This window comes from Pteropus medius, unplaced genomic scaffold (assembly GCF_902729225.1).
Source record: "Pteropus medius unplaced genomic scaffold, Ma_sr-lr_union100, whole genome shotgun sequence".
Lineage (NCBI taxonomy): Eukaryota > Metazoa > Chordata > Mammalia > Chiroptera > Pteropodidae > Pteropus > Pteropus medius.
Window position 1 is genome coordinate 6,629,574 of NW_024340849.1, and position 12,631 is coordinate 6,642,204.

Genomic DNA, 12,631 nt, shown 5'->3' on the forward strand with positions numbered 1-12,631 from the left:
TCTTAGTTCCCACCTTCTGATCCCATGAAAGCTAAACCCTCCACCAGAATCAGAAAAGGTCTCTTCCACTTTCGCTTTTTGTCCCCGGATCCTTCTGTGACCAAAACAACAAGAATGGTAGCAGGGGTCATCTCTGTGTTAACGGCATTTGAATAAAAACATGTTAAATGTGGAAAGCAAGTCATAGTTAAGATAAACACTGTCGGAAAAGTTAGATCTTGCAGCTGCTTGGCTTCTGAGTGTGCACTTAACAAATATAAGAAAACGAGAATCACTTGAGCTAACTTAGAGTGTACTTCATAACAGATTTTATTGTGATTCTGAAATTTCTGTCAACACTGAAATCATCAGTTTATATTCACTCCTAGCACACCTGTAGCCTCAGAGAATTTCTTTTTCTTTTTTTCCTCACCAGAAAGGAGTGTCATGAAAAAAGAACAGAAAAAAGACGTCAGTGTTGGCGTGAGGGGAGTTTTCTTTCCCAATTGGTGGTTACTTCATGATTGGAAGAGAAGTACCTAGGTGGCTGAAGAGATTAGAGTTTTCTAGTTGTACAGATGACAGTCATAAAAGAAGATGAGAAAATGCTTTTCCCGGGTCATCATAGGCTGATGAGTAAGAAAGCCTGAAAAAGACAGATTTGAAATGAGAGCGAGAATTCTGAATTTTTAAAACCAGGTAGGACTGTGAACACTTGTTGAAGATGTTTTTTTCCCAAAATGGAAGAAGAAAAAAAACTCTCAAAGCAAGAAGTGTAAAGAGTTGAGAGGAATACACGAGAGGAATAACAACCAAGCCCACTCCAAGAATTTCAGTGCTCATCACCTTCTCTGGGCAAAACACACACAGGGGCATCCCACGTCTATGGTGGTTTTATTGCCGGTCGTGGTTTCCTATGCTAGGAATGACTTCTTAATCTGGATTTTGGAACACCTTTTTTGTCAAAAAAAAAAATAAATGTGTGTTTTGACTCTTCATGTTAGGTAGATTTCATGCAAAGGAAGTAAATCCTGAATTAACTCATATTATGTTTGACTCTCTGTACCACAGTTTGCTGTGCGATATGGAAAAACTAGAGGTTTTAACATTCTTTGAAGTTTTATTGGAAGCAAAACTCTATCGAGGACACAGATACACAGTGTAAGTTTTCTCTTTTTGGCAACTGTACTTGCTTTGAATGAGCCGAATGTCAGCTGGATTTCACAGTGTAAGCGATTTATAGTCTTCGTTTTATCAAGGCCTTAAATGTATGTTTTATACTAAGCAGATGGGAAACGCACTGAGCACTCTGTCTGACGTGAATGCCTAAGGGAAGGAACTCCCCGATGGATCATGGCGTTAATGTTTACAGGACATTTCTTATTTTTAGCATTAGTGATGTTTGCTTTCTCTACTTTTGAGGAATCTGTAAGCAATTACTCTGACTGGGCACTTTTCACAGATGATATAGATCAGTTTAAGACACAGAAAGTGCAAGATTTCAGACCCAACCAAAAGCTGAAGAAAAGTATGCTTCATCCAAGTTTATATTTTGATGCGGGAGAAATCCAAGCAATGAGACAAAAGTCTCGCACAAGCCATTTGCATCTTTTTAGAGCTATCAGAAGTGCAGTGACGGTCATGCTGTCCAACCCAACATACTACCTACCTCCACCCAAGCACGCTGACTTCGCTGCCAAGTGGAATGAAATTTACGGTAACAATCTGCCTCCCTTAGCACTGTACTGTTTGTTATGCCCGGAAGACAAAGTTGCCTTTGAATTTGTCTTGGAATATATGGACAGGATGGTTGGCTACAAAGACTGGCTAGTTGAGAATGCGCCGGGGGATGAGGTTCCAGTTGGCCATTCCTTAACGGGTTTTGCTACTGCCTTTGACTTTTTATATAACTTATTAGATGACCATCGAAGACAAAAATACCTGGAAAAAATATGGGTGATTACCGAGGAAATGTATGAGTATTCCAAGGTTCGCTCCTGGGGCAAACAGCTTCTTCACAATCACCAAGCTACTAATATGATAGCGTTACTCACCGGGGCCTTGGTGACGGGGGTAGATAAAGGATCTGAAGTGAATTTGTGGAAACAGGTTGTAGTAGATGTGATGGAGAAGACAATGTTTCTATTGAATCATATCGTCGATGGTTCTTTGGACGAAGGCGTGGCCTATGGAAGTTACACAGCTAAATCGGTCACACAGTATGTTTTTCTGGCCCAGCGCCATTTTAATATCAACAACTTGGATAATAACTGGTTAAAAATGCACTTCTGGTTCTATTATGCCACCCTTTTGCCAGGCTTCCAAAGAACTGTGGGTATAGCAGATTCCAATTATAATTGGTTTTATGGTCCAGAGAGCCAGTTGGTTTTTTTGGATAAGTTCATATTAAAGAATGGAGCTGGAAATTGGTTGGCTCAGCAGATTAGAAGGCACCGACCTAAAGATGGGCCGATGGTCCCCTCAACCGCCCAGAGGTGGAGTACTCTTCACACCGAATACATCTGGTATGACCCCCAGCTCACCCCACAGCCTCCTTCCGAATACGGTACTGCAAAAATGTACACGTTCCCCAACTGGGGTGTTGTCACTTATGGGGCTGGGTTGCCAAATACACAGACCAATACCTTTGTGTCTTTTAAATCTGGAAAGCTAGGGGGTCGAGCTGTGTACGACATAGTTCACTTTCAGCCATACTCCTGGATCGACGGGTGGAGAAGCTTTAACCCGGGACACGAACACCCAGATCAGAACTCGTTTACTTTCGCCCCCAATGGGCAAGTATTCGTCTCCGAAGCTCTCTATGGACCCAAGCTGAGCCACCTCAACAACGTGCTGGTGTTTGCCCCATCGCCCACCAGCCAGTGTAATAAGCCCTGGGAAGGTCAACTGGGAGAATGCGCACAGTGGCTCAAGTGGACCAGTGAGGAGGTTGGCGACGCAGCGGGGGAGATCATCACCGCCTCTCAACATGGGGAAATGATATTCGTGAGCGGGGAGGCAGTGTCTGCTTACTCTTCAGCCATGAAGCTGAGAAGCGTGTATCGTGCTCTGCTTCTCTTAAATTCTCAGACTTTGCTAGTCGTCGATCACGTAGAGAGGCAAGACGATTCCCCAATAAAATCTGTCAGTGCCTTCTTTCATAATCTGGATATCGATTTTAAGTACATCCCATATAGGTTTATGAACAGGTATAATGGTGCCATGATGGACGTGTGGGATGCACACTACAAAATGTTCTGGTTTGATGATCGTGGCACTAGCCCCGTTGCTAGTATACAGGAAGCAGAGCAAGCCGCCGAATTTAAGAAACGATGGACTCAATTTGTTAATGTTACGTTTCAGATGGAGTCCACGATCACAAGAATTGCTTATGTCTTTTATGGGCCATATGTCAATGTTTCCAGCTGCAGATTTACTGACAATTCCAACTCTGGTCTTCAGATTTCTCTCAACGTCAATAATTCCGAACACGTCGTTTCCATCGTAACTGACTACCGCAACCTGAACACAAGATTCAGTTACCTGGGATTCGGTGGCTTCGCCAACGTGGCCGATCAGGGCCAAATCACCCGATTTGGTTTGGGCACGCAAGCAATAGTAAAGCCCGTGAGACACGATCAAGTTATTTTCCCCTTTGGATTCAAATTTAATATAGCAATTGGGTTGATTTTGTGCATTAGCTTGTTGATTTTAACTTTTCAGTGGCGCTTTTACCTTTCTTTTAGAAAGCTAATGCGATGGATCCTAACACTTGTAGTCGCCCTGTGGTTCATCGAGCTGCTGGATGTGTGGAGCACTTGCACTCAGCCCATCTGTGCAAAGTGGGCAAGGACGGAGGCTGGGCCGGGCACGCAGTCTTTGTCTTCCCCTGGGCACCACGCCTATCTTCCCGACGTGGTCATTGCCTCACTTCCGGGTTCAGGAGCTGAAATTCTCAAACAGCTTTTCTTCAACAGCAGTGATTTCCTCTACATCAGGGTTCCCACAGCCTACATTGACATCCCCGAAACTGAATTTGAAATCGACTCATTTGTAGACGCCTGTGAATGGAAGGCATCAGATGTCCGCAGCTCGCATTTCCGTTTACTGCGGGGCTGGCTGCAGTCCTTAGTCCAGGACACAAAGCTGCACTTGCAAAACATCCATCTGCGTGAACCCAGTAGGGGTAAACTGGCCCAATACTTTACAGTGAATAAGGACAAAAAGAGAAAATTACGAAAAAGAGAGTCTTTGCCGGAACAAAGAAGTAGAATGAAAGGCGCCTTTGACAGAGATGCTGAATACATCAGGGCCTTGAGGAGACATCTGGTTTACTACCCAGGCGCACGGCCTGTGCTTAGTTTAAGCAGTGGGAGCTGGACCTTAAAGCTTCGCTTTTTTCAAGAAGTTTTGGGAACTTCACTGAGGGCACTGTACATAGTAAGGGACCCGCGAGCGTGGATTTATTCAATGCTGTACGGTAGCAAACCAAGTCTTTACTCTCTGAAGGGTATACCGGAGCGCTTGGCCAAATTGTTCAAAGTAGATGGAGGTAAAGGCAGATGTAGCTTAAATTCAGGCTACGCTCTCGAGTATGAAGCGTTAAGGAAAGAATTATCAAAACCCAAGTCAGACGCGGTCTCCCTGTTGTCTCATTTGTGGCTGGCAAACACAGCAGCAGCCCTGAGAATAAATACAGATTTGCTGCATACCAGCTACCAGCTGGTCAAGTTTGAAGATATCGTGCATTTTCCTCAGAAAACCACTGAAAGGATTTTTGCCTTTCTTGGAATTCCTTTGTCTCCTGCTAGTTTAAACCAAATATTGTTTGCCACTTCCACGAATCTTTTCTTTCTTCCCTATGAAGGAGAAATATCACCAAGTAACACGAATGTTTGGAAACAGAACTTGCCTAGGGATGAAATTAAACTGATCGAAAACATCTGCTGGACACTGATGGACCGTCTAGGATATCCAAAGTTTATGGACTGAATGCTGCAGGTCAGCAGAAATTTGCACTAATACTTTCCAACCCAATTTGTGGACATGAATTAGAAGAGTTTGTTTATTCTTGTACTGTGTGTGTGTGTGTGTGTATGTGTGTGTGTATGTGTGTGTGTGTGCAGTTATTTGCACAGAGAGGTTCTTTTAAAAATAGGCAACATATTTGGCCTAGCAGGATTTATTTTTATGTCATCACTTTCTTTGCCTTCGTTGCTGAATTTTTTTCTGCTAAAAACTTTCCACTACAGAGGTGTAGATGAAGTTATATTGTGGTCAGGGGAGAGGAGAAGATTTTAAAGGTTTTTGCTTAACTCTCTCCTCCACCTGCAACTGTGCTGATGTATCCTGGAACCTCAAACACTGCTGAAGGCCTTGCAATTGTTGCTTTCCCCAAGCACCTCTTAACTTTTGAGATGGACTACAAAAGCTCCTTTCTAAAGAGTTCTAACACAATTATCCTGCACCTCCTCCCCAAAAAAAATCCTTTACCATGTATACTGTTCAGCGATTTCGCTGGGGAATGCTCCTATCGGAACTCAGAACTGTAGGATTCCTTCTGGAAAAATATGGCTGGAAATACAGAAATGTCAGGATCAGTGACCTGAAAGCCGCCTTCAAGTTTTCTACTTTGAAATAATAAGGAATCAGTCTTTGAATAATTTGGATGCCAAGGGCTGGTAGAGTATTTTCAACCTGCTTGTCGACATTTAAAACGCTTCTTTCTCGTTTTTTGCCTCCTGAAAGCTACAGCTGCTTGCCGTCACCTCACTCCCACTCTATCCTTTCTGTCACTGTCATGCAAAACAATCAGTAGTTACTAATTGCTAAACTCCTGGTATTTGTGGGGATTTTTTCCCCCTGTTGATTAATTTTGTATTAAAGCCTGACGTAGACTTAGAATCAAATTTCTTTTCGTGGAATTATCACTGTATGACTCAAAGGGACCAGTGCCACTGCTGCCAGTGTTTTTTTCAGACTGGAAACAGAATTGGAAAACTGCCCGACTTATCTTGCATCCCTTTGAATGAGTTACAGACTGCCAGTGTCTGCAGAAGTTGAAGGCAAATGGGAGATGATGTCAGAGGCATCTGTTTGCTTTACCATCTGCATCTCATTATAAATGTAGTTGTTATAAAATGCGGTTCATTTTATTTTGGTAGGCTCCGAAATCAAAATGCTATGCCATTATAAGCCAGTGGAGTAATTACAATGTATTGGATGAGAACTATTAGGCAGTGTCTGCGACTTGATGAAAATCTCTGTACAGATTGCAGACTTCTCCCTGATGTTTCAAACTGTCGTTTCCCCAAGCTCTCTAACACTTGGGAGTCTGTCATTCTGACCTAGATAAAAATGGTTCTTTCTCAGTAGTTTGTTATTGTGTCAAAATGTGCCTCCAGAGTGATAAAGTCGTGGATATGTTGCAATGTTGCATTCAAGCTAAACCTAAGTTGGCTGTCATTTTTTTTCCCATTACCGTGTGAATGCAGACCGTTCCTCCTCCCTCATCCGGGCTTCCTTCTCAGCGCTTCCTGCTTTTTTTCTCCAATGTCCAAATGAGTGAAAATCATATTAACCTAGGTTGAGAGGGCAAATAATAGTGTGGATTCAGGTCTTCGATTGAAGACCTGAATCCACACTATTATTTTCAAGGGAGATTCTTCTTCCTCTCTCGGTCATCAACACGTATGTAAAATCGCCACGTGGATGATACCAGTTTTCCATCACTGGTCAGAGTCTCAGTGTTTGCTTTCAATTCCCACGATGTGTGATCTCAAATGAGATCCAGTGAAAAGGCTTTGGGTTGGCAGTCATATGAGGTCTGATCAAGGTAAGAATTAGATGCATGTGCAGGTAACCAGGAAGACAGCAGAAGCTGTAGCACTGCCTTTAACACTGTACAGAACATGCCCACAGACAGAAGGGAGCCAGGTTCAGTATGTGGAGGAATTGGGGGTGGGGGAGAGGGAGCTGGAGGGAAGATGTGGAAAATTAAAAAGTACTGGGAACAATGTGGGAACATACTATTGACAGCAAAAGTGAGGGACACGCTTAACAAAATGACCTGCACGGTGTATCCTAACTTGCACTCCCACATAGCCGTGTTGGGGTGAATTTCCCTGTCTCTGTACTCCCCCACTTTCACACCAAGGGGATGTTTGCTGGAAGAAAAGTCCTTTTTGGAGATCGCCCTGTGAGGAATGTTCTGTGTGGGTGAGGGATGACACAGCCATTAGACACGCGTGCATATGGTCATGCTTGGAACACTTCCTTGTCATCATCGTACCCAAGGTGACTTACTCTCCCCGAACATCCAGGTCCCACACTCCCAAGGCATTATCTTAGGGAAAATTCGAACAGACACCATTTATTTTTATTATCATCTTGACAATAAAGCAATGATTATCAGTATGTGACACTTCCAAGGGAAACATAAAGTGCCCTCTCTGTCAAAGCAATCCCTTTCTTCATTAACTTCCCCAAAGTTAGGTCTAATTGGTATAAAAGCTTTTATAAGAGCTTCAAATCTTGAAACTTTGGAAGAATATGTTAATTTTGCTGACGAAAGTAACATAAGTACATATAGTGGTAATCAGTTTTCAAAAGTGAAATAATGCAGATTACTCACTTAGGTCATATCCAGAGCTGAATTTACTGTAATGAAACTTCCAGGAAGGATAGGAAACAGGAGAATCTGTTCAGGGGAAAAGATAAGTCTATGAATATGCTTTAATTTATAGAAACCTGGAGAGGCACAATTTTTAAGTAGATGACACAAGAATACACATATTTGGCCTAGACCCCATGTATTAGACATTTGATTGGCTGACTTTTTAGGTAGAGAAGAATGATTAAATGGCTGGCGAGAATGGCGTAATTATATCAAAAGTCCCAGGCATGGCAGAAGTCCTGCCACATCACTCTCAGTGAATATATTCAAAAAAGAACCTCTTGTCCACACACACTGGTACGTTTTGAAATGCCCCTCCTCTCAGCCACTTAATTTTGACTAGCATCACAAATCAGCAGAGTTTTTGGTGGATCGACATAGATCCTAGACATTCTCGATGTATAGAGTATATCACATTCAGTTGTCTGAGTATACATTAATAATGTTCTTAAATTGCTGTGTTTGATTGGCTTGATTAACTTAATTAGAAGAATATTCATGGATCGATTTAGGGGAAAATGTATATAGAAAGCAATAGGTTTTAACACCACTTTTAGAGGTAAGAAAGCTTAACATTCTAAGATATCAAGGTATTTAACACACGAGCTATTCACTGCTTATTTACTTGTTGACCAAAATATGTTTACTATGTCTAAAAATAGCTGCTAAGGCCATTTTTCCAGTACTTGACTAGATTCATCATTATTTCCCTTCATGTTGGAAGAAAAATCCAAATAATATTTTAAGAACTAACTGATTTTTTCTTTTTCTTTTTTCTTTTTGCACAGAGGATAATAGGGATTTCAATACATTCTAACATTCTCTAGTTCACTCGTACGTAGATACTTGAGCTATAATTTATATGAGCATATGTTGCATTTAGTCCCAGTAACATGTTTGATTCTATTTCTAAACATAAGTTTAGCTAAGGTTTCCAACCGATGGAGTTTTTTGTTTTTGTTTTTCTTTAACACTTTCCAGTTATGCAGCAAAGGAAACATATACCGATGATCATAAACAAGTTTATTCGAACTATATGTGTAATGACTCTTCTATAAATAAATAAAAAGCTAAAAGCAACTTGGCTATGGTTGGGAGAGTTTATAATAGCCCTCTTTAGGTCTTCGGGTATCTGTTAGGATATTGATGGAGCTGAGAAGGCAGAAGGCGAGAAATGTGGGACAAGTTGAATATTGTCGTGCGGTCCCACGATGTCAGCCGCTAAACCTGCACCCTTCAGCGATGGGCAAGCCTCGCCTCTGCTCTCCTAATTTAATTCCAAGGCCTGTCTCTGACATGCACTCAGCCCATTTCACTCTTTTACGTACATCATCCCAGCTCGCTAAATGGCAAGAGCACCCCTGTACTACGTGCTGTGCTCTACATCCCCTCTGGCCACTGGTAAGATCTTCGTTCAAGCAGGAAATCACTAAAAAGAAGGTTCTTGCAGGTTGTTTGAGATATTCTTAAGAGGTGGTGCATGAGGTTGGCACAGTGAAGACTTTTTCTTTTTTTTTTTTAAGAGAGAGAAGGATCTATCACGAATCAGCCTAAATATATGCTACACATTGAACTGCAAAGTTTTGTGTGTCTCATTACAATCCTCACAAGAACTCTATATGGTACTTATTTTATGGATAAATTTGAAACTCATATTATCTATATAGGGAATGTACTTTTGTGAAAGAATTTTGAGTGGATTTACAATTCATTTATCGATTCACTTATTCACCATACTTTTGGGATATGTTGAGGTATTGATTAGCATAAAGGAAGAGCACAATATATTGGTTGACTATGACCTTGCCCTGTGAGGAATTGGAACTCTCTCTAGAAACTTCAAAATTAGTAGGAATTGACCAAGAACAAGGAAGGAGGGGCATGCCAACTCCTGACTGCCCCTCAACAGAAGGCGCTGGAAAGGGGTATCTGTTCTGTAGTAGCTACAGTTTGCTTATTTCTTTCCAAAGTGGTGATGAAGAGGAAAAGGAGTAGTTTATCGAGATAGGAATTTTTGGTAAATTTGGATAGAGATTACCTATTTTTTCTTAATTAAATTTTGACTCTATAGTTACCATGGCATGTCCTATCAATGTCCAAAAGAGCAATGCAAATAGAATGAAATCTCTGACCCTCGCTCTTCCCCCATTCCTACTCAAAAAGCTACCCCAGCACATTCATAACAAAGAAACTTGGTCTGCTATTGGAGATCAAGGGATGCCCCTAAGAGCATGTGCTCTGAGTGGTGTGTGTGCGTGTCGATCATTGCTAGACGTAATGCTAGAAGGAAGGCTTGTATTCCATCTGGGCTCCAGGTGGCCAATAGCATCTTCTTTTTCTCTCCCTCTCCTCTCTAAGTACATCCACATTACTAGGCACAGGTATCAATTCTGGGAATGTGACCATGAACAAAACATACATGAGCCTGCCCTCCATGGACTCCATGACAGTCTAGTGGGAACTATGAAGAAATACATTCTTATTCTGCATTTCACAATGGTCATAGCACAAAGGAGCCTAAACCAAGTGAAAGTAAATATTCTTGTCAAATCTGTGATTAACAAATATTCAACCAGGATTCATTTTAGGAAAAAAAAAAAAAAGTCTGCTGTTCTTTTCCCAGCCATGTAAATAATACCAGAAGGAAGGATGAGGAGGAGAGGGGGAGGGAAGGTGGGAAAGAGGGAAGGAGAGAAGGATGGAAACAATAACTCTGAATCTAACACAGAAAGTAAGGTGCACAAAAGGAGATTCATTTCTATAACAATTGAGTTAATTATTGTATGAACTACCTAATCATCTCTGAAATTTAATGTAGTTAAAACTTAGGAAAAAAAGGATAAATTATAATCAGAGCAAATCTTTATAGGACATTGCAAGTGCTCTTTCTATTTCTTTAACCTATTTCTGTATTGCTCTGACTCTGGAGATGAAATGTAAATTTTCTTTTAAGCGTATTAGCACTGATGTTGAATTTCACCAAAGTGTCTCAGGTTTTCACATGTCCTGGATATGTGGTGGTCTCCCATTTGGTGTCTTCCTCTCTATTCGCAAACTTGGAATATATACATTGTTCTTAATGATTGAAGGACGCAAGCAAATGTTCACGGACATGTGACATCCGTGATGCTCTCCGTTCCTCTTTTTGGAAGTCAACTCGGCTCCCATCGCTGTCACTTTCTCATTTAGTAAATGAGCAATACAAAATCTCTAATCCCTGCATTAAAATCTGTACCCTTCCATGAACAATGCATAAGATGCTTCTTACTTTATTCGTTGCATAATGCAAATAATTCTCTAACCTCGATGTACTATAAAGAAAGATTGCTGCCCAATTTTTTTGGTATTTACTGTTTTAATCACGTGTTCATTTATTCCTTTGCATTGTTCCAAAAGATTAATTTTGTTGTAAATTTGTTTGAAGTTCCTGGAATTTTAAAATATGGCTAATTTGAATATATCGAGCCATTTTAATCTGATGTCTTAATGTGATATTTCACAAAACTTTAAAAGATTTATTTATATGTATAAGAATACAATAATACAACCAAGAAATGATGAAATTGCTTTCATTAGATACCTGTGAAAAGACAAATGCATCTAAAGAATGCAGTTAATAAAAATTAACTGCACACAAACAAAACAGGTGGTTTTTACTCTTCATTTTCAAACGCTAAGCTGAGTGCCCTAATTACGTGCCAGCTGGAACATAGCACACGTGCAGTTGGTTTTTGTGCACCAGTGAACTTCTGGTTATTTCTCTCTAGATTTACCAAAATAAACTGAAATATACACACATTCAGTCATCACTTTATCTTTTACCCAACATTATTTATAAAACTAAAATATTCCATCATTAAACATGAGTGGAAAGGTACATGCTGATACGTGCTGAATTCCATTACCATAAGAGGCATGAGGGTTTCTCTGTATTATCAACAGAGTACACTGGTGGGATTTTCACAAGTCTTGTTTGCACCTTTCTCCCATATCCTTGCTTAATTTGAAAGAGGAGATTTCCATTACAACTTTTTATTTACCACACATTTATATTGAGCTTTGAAATTAGAAAAACAACAATACAAATCTCTAAGTCAGTAGATGCTGACCAACTGTGAAGTCCTGGACAAGTTTCTTAATTTTAAATCTTCATCTACCCATCTGTAAAATTCTCTCAGAGTTGATGCAAGGATTAAATAAAGTCATGTGAAAATTAATAGAACAGAATTTGTTTCCTATTTGTGATCACCTTCAATTTTCTAGTCTTACTGAAATATATATACATGGAGATGTATTTACTTTGATTCTATTATTATATGCGATGCACCATATTACCAATGAAAAGATACCGAAAATGTTTTCAGATAATTTGAGCATACATTGTTAACCTATATAGACAAAACAGACATCTGTCTTAGTTTTTAATATATTAATTGAGTTGCACAAATGTGCAATCACAATTATACAATATATTAATTTGGAAATACTTTTTATGTTCTTACTTTCAGAAAAAAAATTTATTCAAATATTCGCTTACTTCAACTTCAATGTCTTCATCATTTCTAGAGCCATGTTTTGAGTTTTTTTCAGAGCATATGGTATTTACTTTTGAGTTTTATTGAGATATAAAACTTTTTGAATTCAATATGATGCTGTTACTTAAAATTGTATGTTACAAATTCCATGTTACAAATGCCATTTGTACAGCACTCAGCATAACTTTATATTCATACCTTATTCGGAAGATATATAATTGTGATCTACATTGCAATCATTGTATTTTTCCTATTTTAATTTTTCCTCTTATTTATTATGAACTACGCATAAAAGCTGAGGGTGTCTAAGACTATGTGTGAACATTACTTTCTCCACTGGCTGTGATGGATAAATGGAAACCGATCGCAGATAGCAATCCAAATTACATATATATATGTATATATAATGATTGTTCACCTTCATGCCATACATAACAAAGAA

The 12,631-nt window shown here is 39.9% G+C and overlaps 1 protein-coding gene across 1 annotated transcript; it reads left to right on the forward strand.

The window, feature by feature from the left end:
* Positions 1-421: 421 nt before the first annotated feature.
* On the forward strand, positions 422-11,297 carry DSEL (dermatan sulfate epimerase like). Its single transcript, XM_039839934.1, has one exon. The coding sequence runs from the start codon at positions 1,333-1,335 to the stop codon at positions 4,969-4,971; it is 3,639 nt and encodes a 1,212-aa protein (XP_039695868.1). The 5' UTR covers positions 422-1,332; the 3' UTR covers positions 4,972-11,297.
* The last annotated feature ends 1,334 nt before the right edge of the window (positions 11,298-12,631 follow it).

Excerpts from the sequence above, each read along its gene's own strand:
- DSEL (XM_039839934.1), top strand. The coding sequence starts at position 1,333 with ATGGCGTTAATGTTTACAGGACATTTCTTATTTTTAGCATTAGTGATG.